The sequence below is a fragment of the Eschrichtius robustus genome, chromosome 3, assembly GCF_028021215.1.
Source record: "Eschrichtius robustus isolate mEscRob2 chromosome 3, mEscRob2.pri, whole genome shotgun sequence".
NCBI classification, from domain to species: Eukaryota; Metazoa; Chordata; class Mammalia; order Artiodactyla; family Eschrichtiidae; genus Eschrichtius; species Eschrichtius robustus.
This window is the reverse complement of record NC_090826.1, coordinates 41,672,011-41,695,026: the sequence shown is the minus strand read 5'-3', so window position 1 is coordinate 41,695,026 and position 23,016 is coordinate 41,672,011. Positions and strand designations below refer to the sequence as shown.

Below are 23,016 nucleotides of genomic sequence, written 5' to 3'. Positions count from 1 at the left end.
AAGGTGATCATATGTGCATGGGTTTATCTCTGGGCTTTCTATCCTGTTCCATTGATCTATAGTCCTCTTTTTGTGCCAGTACCATACTGTCTTGAATACTGTAGCTTTGTAGTGTAGTCTGATGTCCGGGAGCCTGATTCTACCAGCTCCGTTTTTCTTTCTCAAGATTGCTTTGGCTATTCAGGGTCTTTTGTGTTTCCATACAAATTGTGAACTTTTTTGTTCTAGTTTTGTGAAATATGCCAGTGGTAGTTTGATAGGGTTTGCACTGAATCTGTAGATTGCTTTGGATAGTAGAGTCATTTTCACAATGTTGATTCTTCCAATCCAAGAATATGGTGTATCTCTCCATCTGTTTGTATCATTTTTAATGTCTTTCCTCACTGTCTTATAGTTTTCTGCATACAGGTCTCTTGTCTCCTTAAGCAAGTTTGTTCCAGGGTGTTTTATTCTTTTTGTTGCAATGGGAAATGGGAGTGTTTCCTTAATTTCTCTTTCAGATTCTTCATCATTAATGCATAGGAATGGAAGAGATTTCTGTGCATTAATTTTGTAATCTGCTACGTTACCAAATTCATTGATTAGCTCTTGTAGTTTTCTGGTAGCATCTTAAGGATTCTCTATGTATAGTATCATGTCATTTGCAAACAGTGACAGCTTTACTTCTTCTTTTCCAATTTGGATTCCTTTTATTTCTTTTTCTTCTCTGATTGCTGTTGCTAAACTTCCAAAACTATGTTGAATAATAGTGGTGAGAGTGGACAACCTTGTCTTGTTCCTGATCTTAGTGAAAATGGTTTCAGTTTTTCACCATTGAGTATGATGTTGGCTGTGGGTTTGTCATATATGGCCTTTATTATGTCGAGGTAAGTTTCCTCAGTGTCTACTTTCTGGAGGGTTTTTATCATAAATTGGTGTTGAATTTTGTCAGAAGCTTTTTCTGCATCTATTGAGATGATCATATGGTTTTTCTCATTTAATTTGTTAATATAGTGTATCACATTGATTGATTTGCTTATATTCAAGCATCCTTGCATTCCTGGCATAGACACCACGTGATCATGGTGTATGATCCTTTTAATGTACTGTTGCATTCCGTTTGCTAGTATTTTGTGGAGGATTTTGCATCTATGTTCATCAGTGATATTGGTCTGTAGTTTTCTTTCTTTGTGACATATTTGTCTGGTTTTGGTATCAGGGTGATGGTGGCCTCGTAGAATGAGTTTGGGAGTGTTCCTCCCTCTGCTATATCTTGGAAGAGTTTGAGAAGGATAGGTGTTAGCTCTTCTGTAAATGTTTGAAAGAATTCGCCTGTGAAGCCATCTGGTCCTGGGCTTTTGTTTGTTGGAAGATTTTAAATCACAGTCTAAATTTCAGTGCTTGTGATTGGTCTGCTTGTATTTGCTATTTCTTCCTGGTGCAGTCTCGGGAAGTTGTGCTTTTCTAAGAATTTGCCCATTTCTTCCACGTTGTCCATTTTATTGGCATATAGTTGCTTGTAGTAATGATCCTTTGTATTTCTCATGATCCTTTGTATTTCTGCAGTGTCAGTTGTTACTTCTCCTTTTTCATTTCTAATTCTATTGATTTGAGTCTTCCCCCTTTTTTTCTTGATGAGTCTGGCTAATGGTTTATCAATTTTATTTATCTTCTCAAAGAATCAGCTTTTAGTGTTATTGACCTTTGCTATTGTTTCCTTCATTTCTGTTTCATTTATTTCTGATCTGTCTGTTATGATTTCTTTCCTTCTGCTAGCTTTGGGTTTTTTTTGTTCTTCTTTCTCTAATTGTTTTAGGCGTAAGGTTAGGTTGTTTATTTGAGATGTTTTTTGTTTCTTGAGGTAGGATTGTATTGTTATAAACTTCCCTCTTAGAACTGCTTTTGCTGCATCCCATACGTTTTGGGTCATTGTGTTTTCATTGTCATTTGTTTCTAGGTATTTTTTGATTTCCTCTGATTTCTTCCATGATCTCTTGGTTATTTAGTAGTGTATTGTTTAGCCTCCATGTGTTTGTATTTTTTACAGATTTTTTTCCTGTAATTGATATGTAGTCTTATAGCGTTGTGGTCAGAAAAGATACTTGATATGATTTCAATTTTCCTAAATTTACCAAGGTTTGATTTGTGACCTAAGATATGATCTATCCTGGAGAATATTCCATGATCACTTGAGAAGAAAATGTATTTTGTTGTTTTTGGGTGGAATGTCCTATAAATATCAATTAAGTCCATCTTGTTTAATGTATCATTTAAAGCTTGTGTTTCCTTATTTATTTTCATTTTGCATGATATGTTCATTGGTGAAATTGGGGTGATAATGTCTCCTACTATGATTGTGTTACTGTCGATTTCCCCTTTTATGGATGTTAGCATTTGCCTTAAGTATTGAGGTGCTCCTATGTTGGGTGCATAAATATTTACAGTTGTTATATCTTCTTCTTGGATTGATTCCTTGATCATTATGTAGTGTCCTTCTTTGTGTCTTGTAATAGTCTTTATTTTAAAGTCTATTTTGTCTGATATGAGAATTGCTACAGCAGCTTTCCTTTGATTTCCATTTGCATGGAATATCTTTTTTCATCCCTTCACTTTCAGGCTGTATGTGTCCCTAGGTCTAAAGTGGGTCTCTTGTAGACAGCATATATATGGGTCTTGTTTTTGTATCCATTCAGCCAGTCTATGTGTTTTGGTTGGAGCATTTAATCCATTTACATTTAAGGTAGTTATCGATATATATGTTTCCTTTACCATTTTCTTAATTGTTTTGGGTTTGTTATAGTATGACTTTTCCTTATCTTGAGTTTCCTGCCTAGAGAAGTTCCTTTAGCATTTGTTGTAAAGCTGGTTTCGTGGTGCTGAATTCTCTTAACTTTTGCTTGTCCATAAAGGTTTTAATTTCTCCGTCAAATGTGAGTGAGATCCTTGCTGGGTAGAGTAATCTTGGTTGTAGGTTTTTCCCTTTCATCACTTTAAATATTTCCTGCCACTCCTTTGTGGCTTGCAGAGTTTCTGCTGAAATATCAGCTGTTAACCTTATGTATATTCCCTTGTATGTTATTTGTTGTTTTTCCCTTACTGCTTTTAATATTTTTTCTTTGTAGTTAATTTTTGAGAGTTTGATTATAAGGGTCTTGGCGTGTTTCTCCTTGGATTTATCGTGTATGGGACTGTCTGTGCTTCCTGGACTTCGGTGGCTATTTCCTTTCCCGTATTAGGGAAGTTTTCAACTATAGTCTCTTCAAATATTTTCTCAGTCCCTTTCTTTTTCTCTTCTTCTGCTGTGACCCCTATAATTCAAAAATTGGTTCATTTAATGTCGTCCCAGAGGTCTCTGAAACTCTCCTGTATTCTTTTCATTCTTTTTTCTTTATTCTACTCTGCAGTAATTATTTCCACTATTTTATCTTCCAGATCACTTATCCGTTCTTCTGCCTCAGTTATTTTGCTATTGATTCTTTCTAGAGAATTTTTAATTTCATTTATTGTCTTTTTCATCATTGTCTGTTTGCTCTTTAGTTCTTCTAGGTCCTTGTTAAACATTTCTTTTATTTTCTCCATTCTATTTCCAATATTTTGTATCATCTTTACTATCATTACTCTGAATTCTTTTTCACGTAGACTGCCTATTTCCTCTTCATTTGTTTGGTTTGGTCGCTTTTTTCCTTGCTTCTTCATCTGCTGTGTGTTTCTCTGTCTTCTCATTTTCTTAATTTACTGTGTTTGGCTTCTCCTTTTCGCAGGCTGCCGGTTCGTTGTTCCCATTGATTTTGGTGTCTGCCCCCAGTGGCTAAGGTTGGTTCTGTGGGTTGTGCAGGTTTCCTGGTGAAGGGGATTGATGTGTGTGTTCTGGTGGATGAGGCTGGATGTTGTCTTTTTGGTGGGCAGGACTGCCTCCAGTGGTGTGTTTTGGGGTGTCTGTGACCTTATTATGATCTTAGGCAGCCTCTCTGCTGATTCGCAAGGCTGTGTTCCTCTCTTGCTAGTTGTTTGACATATGGTGTCCAGCACTGTAGCTTGCTTGTTGTTTAGTGGACCTGGGTCTTAGCGTTGAGCTGGAGATTTCTGGTGGACCAACCAGAGCTTTTGCCGTTTGATATTGCATGGATCCAGGAGGTCTCTGGTGGACCAATGTCCTGAACTCATTTCTCCCACCTCAGAGGCACAGGCCTGACACCCGGCCAGAGCACGAAGACCTGTCAGCCACACGGCTGAGAAGAAAAGGAATAAAAAAAGAAAGAAAGAAAAAATAAATAAATAAAATTAAGTTATTAAAATAAAAATTAATAAAAAAAAAGAAGGAAAGAAAGAAGACAGCAACCAAACCAAAAAGCAAATCCACCAATGATAAGAAGTGCTAAGAAGTATACTAAAAAAGCCCCCCAAAAAAACAACAACAAAAAAAACCGTACAGACAGAACCCTAGGAGAAATGGTAAAAGCAGAGCTATACAGACAAAGTCACACAAAGAAGCATATACATACACCCTCACAAAAAGAGAAGAAGGAAAAAAAATCTACATATTAAAAAAGAAAAGGAAGAGAGCAACCAAATCAATAAACAAATCTACCAATGATAATAAACTTTAAATACTAAACTAAGATAGACATAAAGCCAGAAACAAATTAGATGCGGAAAGCAAATCGCAAGTCTACAGTTGCTCCCAAATTCCACTGCCTCAGTTTTGGAATGATTCGTTATCTATTCAGGTATTCCAGAGATGCAGGGTTCATGAAGTTGATTGTGGAGATTTAATCTGATGCTCCTGAGGCTGCTGGGAGAAATTTCCCTTTCTCTTCTTTGTTCACACAGCTCCTGGCATTCAGTTTTGGATTTGCTCCCGGCTCTGCGTGTAGGTCGCCTGAGGGCATCTTTTCTTATCTCAGACAGGACGGGGTTAAAGTAACAACTGATTAGGGGGCTCTGGCTCACTCAGGCCGGGGAGAGCGAGGGGTACGGAATGCGGGGCAAGCCTGTGACAGCAGAGGCCAATGTGACGTTGCAACAGCCTGAGTCGTGCCATATGTTCTCCCGGGGAAGTTGTCCCTGGATCATGGGACTTTGGCAGTAGCAGGCTGCACAAGCTCCCACGAGGGGAGGTGTGGATAGTGACCTGTGCTTGCACATAGGCTTCCTGGTGGTTGCAGCAGCAGCCTTAGCGTTTCATGCCCGTCTCTGGGGTCTGCACTGATAGCTGCTGCTCGTGCCCGTCTCTGGAGTTCATTTAGGTAGTACTCTGAATCTGCTCTCCTTGCGCACCCCGAAATGATGGTCTCTTGCCTCTTAGGCAGTTCTACACTTTTTCCCAGGCTCCCTCCCAGCTAGCTGTGGCTCACTAGCCCCCTTCAGGCTGTGTTCACGCAGCCAACCCCAGTCCTCTCCCTGGGATCTGACCTCTGAAGCCAGAGACTCAGCTCCCAGCCCCCACCCGCCCTGGCGGGTGAGCAGAGAAGCCACTCAGGCCAGTGAGGGCTGGTCGGCACTGATACGCTGTGCGGGAATCTCTCTGCCTTGCCCTCTGCACCCCTGTTGCTGCGCTCTCCTCTGTGGCTCCGAAGCTTCCCCACCACCACCCCCGTCTCTGCCAGTGAAGGGGCTTCCTAGTGTGTGGAAACTTTTCCTCCTTCACAGCTCCCTCCCAGAGGGGCAGGTCCCATCCCTATCCTTTTGTCTCTGTTTTTTCTTTTTTCTTTTGCCCTACCCAGGCACGTGTGGAGTTTCTTGCCTTTTGGGAAGTTTGAGGTCTTCTGCCACCATTCAGTAGGTGTTCTGTAGGAGTTGTTCCACATGTAGATGTACTTCTGATGTATTTGTGGGGAGGAAGGTGATCTCCACGTCTTACTCCTCTGCCATCTTGAGGGTCTCCTCTACATATATTTTTAAGGTTGTTCAGGAAGCCTTCTGTGAGGGAAGTTTAGACATTGCTTCTTTGTGCTCTTGTGTAATACCTTGAGGTTACCTCACATTTCTAATATTTATCACATTATACTATGATGCAGTGGTTTACTGGTTTGCCTCTCCCAGTAATATCCTTGATGGAAAGGAATTAAAAATTTTTTTATTTGTGTTACCAGAACCTAACATAGTGTGTGCATAGTAATCGTAAATAAATGCTTTGTTAAATAAATTAATAACCCTATATCCATAGCCCAGGAGGTAATGAAGAATATTGCTCCTACTTGGTATGGAATAGAAGAATATATTTTTAAAAATTCTTTTTCAATTGAAATTTCAATTCAACAACTATTTATTAAAATTGCTCTATATCAGGCATGTTTTGGCTATACAGTGTATGCAGGTGTCTCTATTAATAGCAGTAAAATAATATATAGTACTCTGCACTATGACTAACACATAAAGGGAAAGTTAGTGTTTAAGTGACTGGTTGGGAAGTGGATATTAAGGCATATGAAATTAGCTGTAATAAAAAACAGAAAAGGTATAATGAGAGTCCAGGTAAGAGCAAGGGAGGGAGATCATTTACTGTAAAATGTTGGGGAATTGGATGCAAACTACTGTTTCAGAGAAAAATGGGCCAGCCATTACTTTTAAAAGGCTATAGAATTAAAATAGAGAAGTCCAAGACCATAGCTTGCTGAATTGGGCCTCATCCATGGTCATACACTTAAAAAGTAGCCAAGCAAGGATTCAGCCTTAGGGCCATATTTTTCCAAACTCCATGGCACCAAACTATACTGTCTGTACTGAATTTTTTCCTTCTTACAGAAATAGAACATTTTTTCATTATATGTCTTATTATTTTCAGTATAGTCCTTAGCTAGATGGTCAGTTTTTTGAGAGCGTTATTGTTAATTATTAGTATATCCTTATTCTTTTATTGAGTGATAGATTGATTCACAGCTTATTTATCTTATACGTTCTCCTTAGTTTTTGCACAAGATAAGGTGGGTGAAAAATAGATCTTCGATGCATGTGTGGTAATCAAAATATCCTGTGATTGATTGTAGCTTAACAAATCTAGACATCTTATTTGTATTGTAGATACATGTGCCTAGAGAGAATTAGGATATGTGTATTTAGGAAATTATTTTTTTTTACATTTTTGTTTAATTGAGTCCTTGAAGTATATCTTGTAAATATATTTGCAATGAGAACAAACATGCTATTTTATAAAATGCTAGGAAGAAGCTATTTAGTCGGTACTAGTTCACTGAGATTAAAGTCCCGAAATGAATAGGTTCTCTTTCTTAAAACACCCTCAAGTAGGAATTTTAGATTTACTTTCTTGACTCAGAATTTGTGGGTTAAATCTCATCTTCAATGTAATTTTCTCTCAAAATGATGAAGCCTTGGAAATATGGCTTTATAATAGAACTTTTGACAGATCCCTTTAACTGCATGTCATTTATACATAGAGGTAATTTGTTACCTCTTCCAAGGTGTTTGTGCCCGAGAGGTGGAATTCATGTTCTGTATAAAGGTCAGTTTTAATTAATAAGCTGCTTTCCTCATTTTTGACCAATATGAATTGCTTGTAACTTTTGTGTAAAGTAGTTTTCCATGCAAAAATAAAACAAATTGAGCCTTTGTCACATCCATCATCAGCATAACTGACTTAAATGTCAAAAATTCTATGTAGCCCCAGAGTTTATTTCTAGTGCCTCAGCAGGCCTATTTATTAGAGTAAAATATTATATGATGTAATTATCATATCATTTCATTGGGTACATCTATACATATATATCTTTGTTTTTCCTTCCACAAAATATGTTCATAATTTTTATTGCTAAATATTTGTTATCCATGTAGTATTTTTAAAGGCATGTAAATAATAATATTAATAGGATTAGATCTTTTATTTCATTAAAGGTAAACCACAATTATTTTATTTTCTCTTTTGTCTCTAACTTCCTTAATTTGAAAAAATTCATTGTGTTACTGTCTCTATGTTTGGAGACAAATATTCTACACACTATAATAAGGGTGTTTTATAGTCTGTAATTTAATTGGATGCTACCATATTCAGTGTTTACTTCAAAGAACAGACTTTTGGTAAGGCATTCTTTGTGAATTTCTATTTAAATTATGCCTTTCCTTTTCTGAATCCTCCCTTATACTTTATAATAGAATTGAATCTTTTATTCTTTTGTTAAATACATTTCTTTGAATATACAGGTGTCTTACTAAGAATGATGGTAATAATGATAATGAGGGTGATAATAGTTATAACCAACTACTTATTGAGTAAATGCTATGTTCTAAGTGATTTACATATATTTTCTGTACCCTTCAGAACAACATAAACAATCTCTAAGTGAGACTTCAGGAGATTATGTTAAATTACTTAATAAGGGTTATACTGCATATATATCTGAGTTAGATGGATTCAATCTCAGCTCTCTGTGACTTTGAAATCTAAATTCTTACTACTAATTCATGCTGCTCTAACTAAATGTGAGGGTATTTTAAAATAAGAGTAGAAACTTTGGGTTAAAAAATCTGGGTGAAACAGCTATATGGCTAGCATTAAAATGCACACGTAAAGAAATTAGAAGTTATTATTCAATAAGAACAATGATTTCATTATTCCATGCCACCTTGGATTATTTTATACTACTGTAAATGCCATTCTTTTTAATGGTTTTATATACATTCATAGTGTTATTGAGATATTTCTCTGAGAATAATAAATTTGCATTTCCCCCATTGTGCACTTAAATGATCAAGCATTATATTGTATTAACATTATGGACTGTAATATCCCCGCCCCAGTCACCCTTTCTGTCTTTATGTCAGTATATGCAGGGTATATGGTGTCTTCCTTTCTTTAACTATTTGGTCTCATTATATCACAACTGTTTATCTTAGTAAACTGTAGATATAAAGATTCTGTTTGTTCTTTTGATGAATATCATATATTCCCTGTGCTTTCAATAGACAAACAAAAACCAGTATTCAATATTGAAATCAAATTTAGCTCCTAAAAGTCCTTTTTTATTTCAGTAAATCAATGACTATTTGTAGGTTACTGATGTTGTGCCAAGCATTGTGTCATACCTGGGGTGGAGGGAGAAAGTGGTGATAAGAAGAAAAGACATTAGATTCTTCTGATGAGAAACCACAATCACTAGGAGTAAAAAGACACATATAATGAATACACAGTACATCAATAATGAAAAGGTAAATATGTTTTGAGGAATAAACAAGATGCTGTGGCAATGTAGAGGAACAATCATTGCTGGCAATGTAGAGGACTGTCATTGCTTGGGGAAGTCAGATAAGACTTCCTAGAGGAGATAACATTTCACATAGGTCTACAGGACGAGTAGGATTTCTCCACAAGGAAAAACAGGGATATGCATATATCTAGGCATATGGAAAACATAATAAAGAGTTCCAATGTTTGCATTTGTGTGAGAATCACTGTAATCACAACTGCTACAAATATTAACTGATATAGGAGTGTTGTATTAGCAAATCAGTTACAATGAATGATAATGCTGTTGGTGACATGATTTTCTAAAATGGTGATACTTCAGGATGAAATTATGAACAAATCAATTGTAGTCTTTCCTTGATTTACATGTTAGACAGTTCCTTGGAAAAATGAGTGTTTATTAAAGCCATACAAAATGCTTTGCATGTGTAAAACAGTTAGGTTCTAAGCTCACATAATTATAACTAAGATTTTTACATACATGGATATCTGTATACATGAATATATGAATATATCTGACATTCGGAAGTCATACTGGACTTTTCTCTACTTTGCACTACATCTAGCATCCCTGGTCTCTACCACTCAAGTGCCATCAGTGCTCTTTCAATTATGAAAACAAACAAACAAAAATGCCTCAACAAATTTCCAAAATACCCCCTGGGAATACTGCTCACAATGATAACCAACTCAACAGAATAATTAAAATAAGAATCAAACTAACAAAAGTTGTTAGAAAGAGAAGTGGAGAATAATGTACACAAACTATTTCCTTATCTTTCATTTAAGAGTTTCAATAGATACTGTTTGATGTTGATAAATTAAGATATAGAGGAATAAAGATATTGTGTAGAATAATACCTGAGAAAGTAAAAACAGAAGTGGTTAAGAGCATTTTCATCTAGGAAATGAGAACAGGGTTTGAGGGGTATGAGTCATTGGATAATTTTACTTTATATATATGTATATATGTATATATATGTATATTTATGTAAAATCTTCATCCATATATATGGATTAATTCTGTGACATGAAAATCAATTCTTGCTCTTTCACTTTTAAACATTTAAAAATAATCTTTTTGAGATATAGTTTACATATAATGAAATGTACCTATTTTTACTGTACAATTCAATAGTTTTGGCAAATATATAATATACACCCATGTGACCTCCACCATCATCATACATATATATGAGGTCCATTTTTTCCCCTAAAGAGCTGTCCAGTTCTTCAAGCACTATTTGTTTTATAAACTGTTCTTTCCATATTAAATTATCATTACACCTTTGTTGAAACTTAATTGACTGTATGTATGTGGATGTATTTCTTCACCCTGTATTCTGGTCCACTGATTTATATGAGTTTCCTGAAGTCTTGTTATCATGTAAGTTCTTCAACTCTTATTTTTTAAAATCATATTGACTATTTCAGGCCCTTTGAGTTTCCATATAAATTTTAGAGTCAGTTTGTTGATTTCTAGAAAAAATGCTGCTGAGATTTTGATTGGTATGGCATTGAATCTAGAGACCAATTTTTGGAAAGTTGTCACCTTAACAATAATGAGTTCTCTAATCCATGAACATGGTATACCTTGCCATTTAATTGGGTCTTCCTTAATATCCATCAGCAATTTTTTTTTTAATTTTCAGTATGCAGTTCTTATATATAATTTATTAATTTAAGGCTGGGTATTTTGTGTTTTTGATGGTCTTACAAATGGTACTGTGTTTCAAATTTCATTTTCCAGTTGTTCGTGGCTAGTACCTTTCTGGGATCTCTACTTAATGCCCTGAGTTTTCAACATGGATTCTCCATTCTGGATGGTTGCATCTTGAATGTTTCCCAGCCCTGTGCACTTTGGAAATTGTTAATCTACAGCTTCCTAGTCACTCTTTGTCTGGTCTCATGGAGTTTCACTGTACATGGCTTTGCATTCAGACAAGGTCTTAAGCAGGTATTCTGTAGAATTTTGGTGCTCTGGCTCTCGTAGTGCTCTCCTCTTCAATAGTCTGACCTTCAAACTTTGCTCAGTCTCTCCAAACTCTTACTTCTGTCTTCCCAACTCAGTAAACAACCCTGTTGTGTTTGGGAACCCTCTTCTTGTACCATCTTCCAGAAAGTGCCACTAATCTAAAAACTAGTACGAACATTAGGTGCACCTCATTTTTTCCCTTTCTCTCAGGCATCACAGTTTGGCAACTGCTTGTCATGTAAGTCTGAAAAGAGTTGTTTTGTATATATTTGTCCAGTTTTCTAGTTGTTTATGGTGGAAGTATGGATCTATTCCTAGTTACTCTCTCATGGCTAGTAGTTGTCATATTAGCAACTGCTTTCCTCTCCACTATCCCTGAGTATATTGAGGAGTTTTCTGGAAGAGTTTGCAAGTCACTGTTGCAGACATTCACCACTAAACACACATGTGTGCATATATACCACTCTGGCAAATGAGAGGAAGGTACATATAACTCTGCTGAGATAGGCAGGGGTCAAAGAAGATTTCAAAGTTTTGATTGTATTATACATTTGATTGTACAATTTGATTGATTAAATTGTAGTCAACCCCTTTTTTTATCTGCAGCCCCTGACAGCCACAGATTTTTGGTTTTGTTTTTTTAAAATACCTGATTTTGCCTTTTAAAAATGTTATATAATTGGATTATAAAGGATGTAGACTTTACAGTTCGGCTTCTTCCTTTTATTATAGTGCATTGAGATTCATGCATGTGGTCATGTGTGTCAATAATTTCTTCCATTTTATTGCTGATTTGTGTGCCATTGCATGGATGTACCAGAGATTGTTTATACATTCACCAGTTGAAAGCATTTGGATTGTTTCCAGTTTTGGGGTGATTATGAACAAAGCTGCTGTAAACAGTCATGTGTAGGTTTTTTTTTTTTTTTTTTCTGAACATATGTTTTTACATCTCTTTGGTATTCCACCTAAGAGTGGAATATCTGGGTTGTATGTTAACTGTATATTTAATTTTATAACAAAGTGCTAAAATATTTTTCAGGGTGGTTATACCACTTTACATTTCTACTAGAAATGCATGAAAGTTTCAATTGAGTGTGTCATCATCAATTCTTGGTTTGGTCAGTTTGATTTTAGCCTTTTTAAGTATGTAGTAGTATTTCATTGTGGTTTTAATTTGCATTTCCCTATTGACTAATGCTGTTGGGCATCTTTTCATGGACTTATTTGATACCTATTTATCCTCTTTGGTGAAATATCTGATAAAATCTTTTATGTATTCTTGATATAGTCCTTAATCAGATATGTGTGTTGCAAGTATTTTCTCTCCGTCTGTGGCTTGACTTTTTCTTTTAATTAATAATGCCTTTCAAAGAGCAGCGAATTTTAATTTAATAAAATCTAGTTTATAACTTTTTTATTTTATGGTTTGTGATTTTCATGTCTTATATAGTAAAATCTTGCCTAACATAAGGATACACAGATATTCTCATACTTTTTTTTCATTTGGCCACTTAAAAAAATACTTTCCATTTATTTCATGTTTAAGGGTTTTTTTTTGGTGGTAAAATGTACATAACATTTAACATTTTAACCATTTTAAGTGTACAATTCAGTGGCATTGAATACATTCACACTGTTGTGTAACCACCACCACTACCCTTTTCCAGAACTTTTTCATCATTTCAAATGGAAACTTTCTCTCCCTATTAAATAATAACTCTCATTCCCTCCTCCATCCAGCTCCTGGTAACCTCTATTTTACTTTCTTTCTCTATGAATTTGCCTATTCTAGGTACCTCATATAAGTGGAATCATACAATATTTGTCATTGTCTGGCTTTTATCATTTTGCCTAATGTTTTCAGGGTTCATCCATGTTGTAGCCTGTATCAGAATTTCATTCCTTTTTATGGCTGAATAATAAATATTTCATTGTGTGTATCTACAATATTAAAAATTTTATTCATATGTTTATGGAATTTGGGTTGTTTCCATCTTTTGGCTATGAGAATAATGTTGCTATGAACATTGGTGTACAAGTATCTGAGTCCCTAATTTCAATTCTTTTGAGTATATGCCTAGGAGTGGAATTGTTGGATCTATGGTAATTTTGTGTTTGAAACTGTTTTTACGCCACCAGACTGTTTTCCACAGTGGCTGTACCATTATAATTTCCCACCAGCAATGTACAAGGGTTCCAGTTTTTCTATGTCCTGGCCAAATTATTTTTCATTTTTTTGATAGGGGCCATCCTAATAGGTGGGAAGTGGTAGCTCATGGTTTTGACTTGCTTTTACTTAATGACTAGTGATGTTGAGTATCTTTTTATGTGCTTATTGGCTACTTGTATTTCTTTGGAGAAATGTCTATTCAAGTTCTTTGCCTATTTTGGAATTTTTTTTTTTTTTTTTAGTTGCTGAGTTGTAGGAGTTCTTTATCTATTCTGGATGTTAACCTCTTATCAGATATGTAATTCACAGATTTTTTTTTTTCCATTCTGTAGGTTGTCATTTTACTCTGTTGATGGTGTTTAATTCACACATGTTTTTAATTTAGATGAAGTTTATTTTATTTTTTTCTTTTGTTGGCAGTGCTGTTGGTGTCATATCCAAGAAATCATTGCCAAATCAAGAATTAATGACATGGAGATTTCCCTCTGTTTTTTTCTAAGAGTTTTATAGTTTCATCTCTTACATGTAGGTCTTTGATCCATTTAGAGTTAATTTTTGTATATGGTCTCAGGTAAGGGTCTAACCTCATTCTTTTTTTGTGTGTGGAAAACTTTCATATTTTCTTCTATAAGTTTATATTTTACATTTGGGTGTTTGATTTATTTTGCATTAATTTTTATGTGTGATGTGTGGTTGGTTTTAGTATATGGATTACTAACTTGTCCAACACCATTTGGGGTAAATTTACCCTCTATACATTGAATTACCTTTGTACTTTTATTAAAAACCAACTGACCATATACGTGTGGATGTATTTCTACACAGTCTGTTCTGTTCCAATGAAGTATGTGTCTATCACCTCTCTAATTCCATACTATTCCTTAAGAAAATTGTTTTGGTTGTTTTAGTTTGTTTACTTTTCCACATAAATTTAGAACCAGCTTGCTGGGTATTTGGTTGGGGTTGTGCTGAGTCTATAGATCAATTTATGGAGAATTGATATCTTGGCAATAGTGAGTCTTCTAATCCATTAACATAGTTTATTTTTCTACTTATTTAGGCCCTTTTTGATATATCCTATCAGTGTTTTTAATTTTAAGCATACAGATCTTGCACAGATTTGTCAGATTATACCTATTTTGTATTTTTTGGCGTTATTGTACACGTTAGTGCTTTTTATTTTAATTTACAGTTGTTTGTTGCTAGTATAAGAAATACAATTGATTTTTTATATTGACCTTGTGTCCTGTAACCTTACTGAACTCATTTATTACATTTAGTAGCTTTTAGTAAATTTTTTGAGATTTTCTATCTAGACAATTATGTTGTCTATGAATAAAGACAGTATGTATACCTTTTATTTCTCCTTTTTGTCCTCTTGTTTTCTCTTTCTTGTCTTCTTGTTTAGAACCCTTAGAATGATGTTGAACAGGAGTGATGAGAATGGGCATCCTGTCATGTGTCCAGTATTAGGCAGAAAAATTTTAGTCTTTAACAATTAAATATAATTTAGCTGTATTCTTTATATATATTATATAACATATAAATATATACCTTAGTCAGGTTGAGGAATTCCCTTTAACTCTTCTCATGCTGATAATAGATATTTAATTTTATCAGAATTTTTTCCCCATCTACTGGGATGATCATATAGATTTGATTTTTAGTCTGTGGATATGGTGAACTGCGTTGATTTCTGAACATTGAATGAATCTTGCATTCCCAAGATAAATTGTACTTGGTCATTATGTATTATACTTTTTACATTGATTTGCTAATAATTTGCTGAGGATTTTGAGTCTGCATTCATAAGGAAGGCTGGTAATTTAGTTTTCTTTTTTTGTAATGTACTCGTCTGCTTTGTCATTTCATCTTAGTTCACAAAATTATGGCTTAAGGTTGTTCATGATATTCCCTTATTATGCCTGTAGGATTTTAGTGATGTTCCATTTTTCATTCCTTATGTTGTTAATTTGTCAAGTTCTATTGATTACAGAGATGGTAGTGTTGAAGGAGTTCCAATGTAATTATTTCTATCAATTATCCTTCATGTGTTTTGAAGCTCTGTTTTTAGGTGCATACATATTTAGGATTTTTTGTATTCTTGGTGAATTGACTCCCTTATTATATAATGTCTCTCTTTATGCCTAGTATTATTTCTTGTTCTTAATTCTACACTGGCTGACCTTAGTATAGCCTCTCTGAGTCTGTTTTGGTTATTGTTTGCATGGCATGTCTTTTAAATCCTTTTACTTTTAACTTACCCATGTCTATATTTAAACCTGATTTTCTATAGACAACATCTCATTGGTTTTTCCTATGTATTTAATCTGGTATAAATTTATTATAAAATTGCCTAAATTACATGTAAGATTATTTAATATATGTTTGCATTTAATTATAATATTGTGGTAGTTTTTGTCTACTTGCTCCATCTGTTCTTTGTTCCCTTTCTCCTCTTTTGTTTTCTGCTTCCTTTTGGATTAATTAGCTATTTCTTTTAGTTCCATTTTATCTTCACTATTGGCTTATTTAAAACTGTTTTTTAGTGTTTATCCTAGGCTTTTCAATATACATCTTTATTATAGTTCATCTACTTTCAAACAATATTATGCAGTTTTATATTTAGTTTAAGAAATTTAGACAATACTTCCAATTGCTTCATCCAATCTTTTGTGCTATTACTGCTATATATTTTACTCTTACTTATGGCATAAACCCACAGTTCATTGCTCTTATCTTTTCGTTAGCTAGTCATATATCTTTGAGAGTGATTAAAAATAACATTTATATTTATGTCAATGTATATTATTTCTCGAGTCCTTCCTTCCTTTGTTTCTGCCTGGTATCATTTTTCCTTTTGCCTGAAGAACTCTCTTTAAAATTTCTTGTAATACCAGACTGCTGATAATGAATTTTCTCATCTTTTGTTTTTCTCAAAATACTTTTATCGTGGCTTTAAGTTTTAATTTTTTTAAAAAAATAATTAATTAATTAATTAATTAATTAATTAGTTAATTTATGGCTGTGTTGGGTCTTCATTTCTGTGCGTGGGCTTTCTCTAGTTGCAGCGAGCGGGGGCCACTCTTCATCGTGGTGCATGGGCCTCTCACTGTCGCAGCCTCTCTTGTTGCAGAGCACAAGCTCCAGACACGCAGGCTCAGTAGTTGTGGCTCACGGACCTAGTTGCTCTGTGGCATGTGGGATCTTCCCAGACCAGGGCTCGAACCCGTGTCCCCTGCATTGGCAGGCAGACTCTCAACCACTGCACCACCAGGGAAGCCCTGTGGCTTTAAGTTTTGAAGGATATTTCCACTGGGTCTAAAATTTTATTTATTTATTTATTTAAAAAAATTTATTTATTTGGCTGCAACCGGGTCTTAGTTGCAGCACATGGGATCTTCATTGTTTTGTGCAGGATCTTCATTGTGGTATGCAGGATCTTTTAGTTGCAGCATACGGGCTCTTTTTAGTTGTGGCATGTGGGATCTAGTTCCCTGACCGGAGGTCGAACCCGGGCCCCCTGCGTTGGGAGTGCGGAATCTTAACCACTGAACCACCAGGGAAGTCCCAGGTCTAAAATTTTAGGTTGACATTTTTTTCTTTCAGTAACTTAAAGATGTTATTCCTTTGACTTCTGTTTTTCAGTTTCTTATGAGCAGTCTAATTTTTTATCTTAGTTCATTTTTATGTGATTTATATTTTTAAATATGAAATACCAAGGTAAAAATATATTCTGCTTGGTGCTTCTTGGGCCTGTAGTTGTATATCCTTCATTAAATGTGGGAAAATTTCAGGTATTATCTCTTCAAATATTTCTTCTGCCCTCCCATCTCCTTCTGGAATTCCAGTTATATGTACATTAGATTATTTTATTTTATTCCACAGCTCTTAGGTGCTGTTTTTTTTCTTTTCTTTTCCTTGTTTTTGTTCAGTTTATTTCTATTGATTTGGAGTTCACTGTTCTTTCCTCATGCGTCAAGCCTACTGATGAGTATACTGAAGACATTCTTTACCTCTTTTATTGTGTTTTTTAGCTTTAGCATTTCATTTTGGCTTATTATTGGAATTTCCATCTCTTCTGAAATTCTCCATTTGTTCATGCATTTTGTCCTCATTTTCTACTAGAAAATTTAACATATTATTCTTAGTTATTTTAAATTCATTGTCTGATAATTCCAGTATCTGGTCATTTCTGAATTTAGTTCTGTTTATTTTTTCTCCCAAGATAGTAGGTTGTTTTGTTCTTGAGTTTTTTGTATGTTCCACAATTTTTTATTGAATACTGTATAACTCATGTAGAACTGTAGAGAATGATATAAATATTATATGTCACAATGCTTGCACCTCTTCTCCTAGGTGCATTTGTTTGAGGGCTTATATCTACCCAGTCAGGAGTTAAGCTGGCTTGAGTTTCATTGTTGCTATGGTTGTCTTCAGTTTGCCACTGGCTTCATATGCTTCTAGTGATACTTTATTCATGAAGGAAAGGGCTAGGGTGATTGAGGGTTTTTCTTCAATGTTCTGCTCCACCCTAAACTTTTGTCCTTCCCTTGGATACTCCTATTACAGAGGGGGCTTCTATCTATGCTTTTGTCCCTATGCTAGAATTAGATTGCTTTGTTTGTTATCCAGTGCTTGCTATATTGTTTCTGTTATACTGGTCTAGCCTAGGTCTTAGGTAGGCCCTGTATGTTCTGGTTTTGGAGTGGAGTTTTCTTAGTGATCCCACTTCTCTTTCCTCTTTTAATTCTTCTTTGAATCTTTGATATGTTTTGTGAGAGATTGTTTTTTACTCCTTCCCCAGGGGTAGGGGACCTTCAATAATGTTGATATATAGTCTTAGGCCCAGGACTGTTTGCTGCTCTTCCCCCAGGTGTAGAGGATTTTTTTCTTTTACAGCTCTGCCTCTTACAATGAGTCTCACTTGTGCACTGCAATACAAACATCTTTTGCATTTCAGTAATTATACTAGATATTTTTCATACCTAATTCTCATAACACAATTTAGAAGTATGGGTTTTACCATTCCCTTTTTGTGGATGAGAGAAACTGAGGCTTAAAGGGATTCAGTTGATTGCTTTGTGACACAGAGAATTAATATGTAGTAGCGATAAGATTTGAGCCCATATCTTTTTGATTTAAAAATCTATTCTCTTTCTACTCTACCACAATATGTGGTTAATTTTTTTAATGCCTGGATAAGCACCAAATTACAGGGGAGGGGGGAAATTAATGATAAAAATTTTATTGGACTTCTGTTACTAAATGCATTATGATTTCTGTTTAACATGAGCCAATTTTTTAAACAATAGGCAATGATCTGGGAAATGATGACACCATCGGAGGGAATGTGAGCAAATATATGGTGCTTCCAACTGGATACTTTGGACAGCCCAAGAAAGGACATCTTATCTTTGATGCTTGCTTTGAAAGTGGTGAGTGTATCAAAGGACTTTTCTTTTGAGCTTGTCTAGTGAGTTGTTTTTGGAATCTAATGCCATCTGACCATTTGGTGTGATTCAACCTATTTAATTTTTTACCATAATGAAATAAGTTGTCAGGAAAGATCTATTTTGAATGAATTAACTTGGAAATACTTAGAAATGAAGTGCTATGTTTTTGTTGTGATAAATGATTAGAAGGATAATGGTAGTACTAATGAACATTTATGCAGTACCTTATATTTTATCAAATACTTACCCAGATGTTATTTCTTTTGGGATAAAACTAATATAATTTGAATACTTGATAAATTATTACTTATTCAATGTCTACTGTATACCTGGTTCTTAGTCTTTCTGAAAGCAGTCTTCTGTATAAAGAAGCAATTAAAGAAAAGATTTAGTTGAACACAAACAAAACAGAAAAAGTAATATACTTCGTAAACAGCAAATGCTGTGAGTATTCTGATAGGGGAGAACAGGGCTTAATTGTGAATTTCCACCCAGTAGTAGTTGAATCTTGTTAACTTCTTTATATCTGAGCCTCATACTCTGCATGGCATATAAGCACATAGTAGGTATTCAGAATATGTTGAAAATATTAATGAGAAAGTTAAACATAACTTTGTTTTATAAACAATTGTTGATTATTTTTGGTTTTGAATAATGTGCTTGCATGTGTGTGTGTGTGATTGAAGGGACATTCCAGTTATATGACAGTTCTCTGAACCCTAAGTACCATGGTTGTTTTTACCAACAATTAAAAAGATGTGGAAAGATTAATTTTCTGTTAGCTTTGATAAAAAGCCATATTTAATTGCTTGCTGTTCCCCAGTCCACCAACTTCTCTCAAGTCTATGTACCTTTGCAGATGCTGTTTTCTCTGTGCCCCAGATGCCTTTCTCTACTTGGTAAAATGTTAATTCAGACTCAGGCCAGCATTTCTTCCTCTGAGAAACAGCACCTCCCAGGCAGGTTTGGCCGTCTCTACCTGTATATTTACAGGCACCTCTTCTATGATTTACAGGCCTCTGCTATGATAGTTTTTATTGCATTGCAGTCATTTAATGATCTCTTTTCTTTTCCTTATCACTGAAAATTCCTTGAAGTCAGTGATGGTTTCTTATTAATTTTTGTTCCTTAGCACCTAGTGTACTATCAGAAACTGACTCTAAAGAAATGGAGTTACATGATTTACCTGACAGAGAAATCAAAATAACTGTCATAAAGATTTTTACCAAGGTCAAGAAAACATTGCATGAACAAAGTGAGAATTTCATCAGAGAGAGAGATAATGCTGAAAGTACCAAATGTTGATAGAAAGCATGGAGCTGAAGAACACAGTAACTGAACTGAAAAAACTTCCTACAGGACTTCAACAGCAGACTAAAGCAGAAGAAAGAATCAGTGAATTTGAATACATATCATTAGAAATAATGCAATCAGAGGAACAAAAGTAAAAAGAACGAAATAGAGTGAAGAAAGCTTGAGGGGTTTATGCAATACCATCAAAGAGATCAGTATATGCATTATGGGAGCCCCAGAAGGAGTGGGGAGAGAGAGAGCGAGAGAGAGCACCAGAGAAATTAATAAATGAAGGAGGACAGATAGTGAAAAAATGGTCTTCATACAGTGAGATTTTAAGATTAATAAAAATATTTTTACATTTAAATAAAAATTTAACTAATAGCAGCAAGAACATAAAGGGAAGAAAACAATAGTAATTATCACTTTATTACTTATTGTTTGCCACACCCTGTAAGGAATGATATACATAGTTTATCTCATTTAACACACACAAAAGACTTCTGAGGTATTATATCTCTCTTTGTAGGTGAGGAAAGTGATGCTCAGAGATGTAAAGTTATTTACCTTGAATTGCATGACTGACAAGTGGTGTAGCTGAATTTGAAACTGAGAATTTCCTGGCTCCACAGGCCATACTTTTAACCACTGCATGTATGTATCACCTTATTATAGGTCAACTTATGACATGAATAATAAACATATTGTTGAAAATTTCTCACTAGGTGATAAGATATATAGGAAAAGGTTTTATGATAAAGAAAAATGAAAAGTTTACTACTGTTTTAAAATAAACCATCCAAATAAATACTGTGTTTGGTTGCCATCATATGCAATTTGATTATTCTTTTATGATTGATATGCATATATGTGTATTGAATGTGGTAAGTGCACTATAATTCATACTTCAAATTAATTGGTTAGCCTGAGAGATTTAGTATGTTGTATTAAATTACCATGGCATGAAAAAGCATCAGTGAAATAAAGATATGGTTCAGTTATTTATATATCATTTCAGACAATAGAAATAAAAACTTAAAAACTTTTATTTTTAATTCCCCCAATGGAGTTTTACTACATTTATTTGTGTAATCTTTAAAAATTAATGTTCTATTTCCCTTTGAAAGAAAATAAAATAGTCTTTATTATTGGTGCAGCATTAAAATATGCTATGACTACATTAGAAATCAGGGTTTTTAGCTTAATACTGCACCTGAACTTTTCTTTTAGATATCCAGATGGCTGATATACTTTGTTTTTTTTTTTAACTTTATTGAGGAATAGTTGACAAATATAATTGCATATATTTAAGGTGTATGATGTTATGATTTGATATACATGTATATTGTAGAATAAGTACCAAAATCACGATAATTAACACATCCATCACCTTACATAATTAGCATAGTTATCTCATTTCCCCTCCCTGTGGTGAATATGCTTAAGATCTACTCTCAGAAATTTTCAAGTATACAATACCATATTCTTTAACTCTAATCACCATGCTGTACATTAGAGACTCAGAACTTATAACTGAAAATTTGTACCCCTTGACCTACATCACCCCATTTCCCCTTCCCTCAGCCCCAGGCAACCACCATTCTTTTCTCTGTATCTATGAAATCAACTTCACTGCAGCATTATTCACAATAGCAAGATGTGGAAACAACCTAAATGTACTTTGCTGGATGAATGGATACAGAAAATATGATATATATATACACACATACACATGTGATATATATGAGTGATGGAATATATATATATACAAATATAATATATAATGAAATATTATTCAGCCATATAAAGGACATCCTGCCATTTGTGACAACATGAATGAATCCAGAGGGCATGCTCACTAATTTTTTTTTAAGCAAGAGGTAACATAGTATAATACCAAAAAACACAGTTTTTGGTTTCAGACAGATTTAGGTTCATATATTAACTTTAGCATGTACTTGGTTATGTCATGCTGATGTTATCACTTAAAGTTTACTTAAAATTAGGAAAATAAGTATCTGTATTGTAGAATTATTGTGCAAATTAGAGATAACATACAATTTAGCACAATATCTAACAATGAACTTCAGGTACTAATTCTGGCACATGTATAATATCACCATTTCAAGGGTGCTAAAATGTACCAGAATTTTTCTTGGTGTATTTGTGAGTGTTATTTCCAACCCTTAGAAAAACCTTGCAATATCAGAGCCTTAAATTGGGTTCCTCTCACAATCATACTGAAATAAGGACTTAGGTAAAGGTTGTATATTTTATTTATTTATTTATTTATTGGAGTGAAATTACTTTACAATGTTGTGTTAGTTTCTGCTGTACAATGAAGTGAATCAGCATATGTATGCCTATATCCCCTCTCTCTTGGACCTCCCTCCCCCTTTTCCCCCCACATCTAGGTCATCACAGAGCACTGAACTGAACTCCCTGTGCTATATAGCACGTTCCCACTAGCTATCTATTTTACACATGGTAGTCTATTTATGTCAAACCTAATCTCCCAATTCATCCCACCCTCCCCTTTCCCCACTGTGTCCACATGTCCATTCTCTATGTCCATGTCTCTATTCCTGCCCTACAAATAGGTTCATCTGTACGATTTTTTAGATTCCACATATATGCGTTAATATATGATATTTGTTTTTCTCTTTCTGGCTCACTTCACTCTGTATGACAGACTCTAGGTCCATCCACATCTCTACAAATGACCCAATTTCATTCCTTCTTATGGCTGAGTAATATTCCATTGTATATTTTTACCACATCTTCTTTATCCATTCATCTATCATTGGACATTTAGGTTGTTTCCATGTGTTGGCTACTGTAAATAGTGCTGCAATGAACATTGAGATACATGTGTCCTTTTGAATTATGGTTTTCTCAGGGTATATGCCCAGTAGTGGGATTGCTGGGTCATATGGTAGTTCTA

At 34.6% G+C, this 23,016-nt stretch overlaps 1 protein-coding gene across 1 annotated transcript in view; it reads left to right on the top strand.

Moving 5' to 3' along the window:
* Positions 1-18,688: 18,688 nt before the first annotated feature.
* AGBL4 (AGBL carboxypeptidase 4) overlaps positions 18,689-23,016 on the top strand; it is a 1,261,847-nt gene continuing 1,257,519 nt past the window's right edge. The window contains exon 1 of the mRNA XM_068537961.1: positions 18,689-18,761. Within this exon, the coding sequence (XP_068394062.1) occupies positions 18,689-18,761 (73 nt within the window). The remainder of the gene's footprint in view (positions 18,762-23,016) is intronic.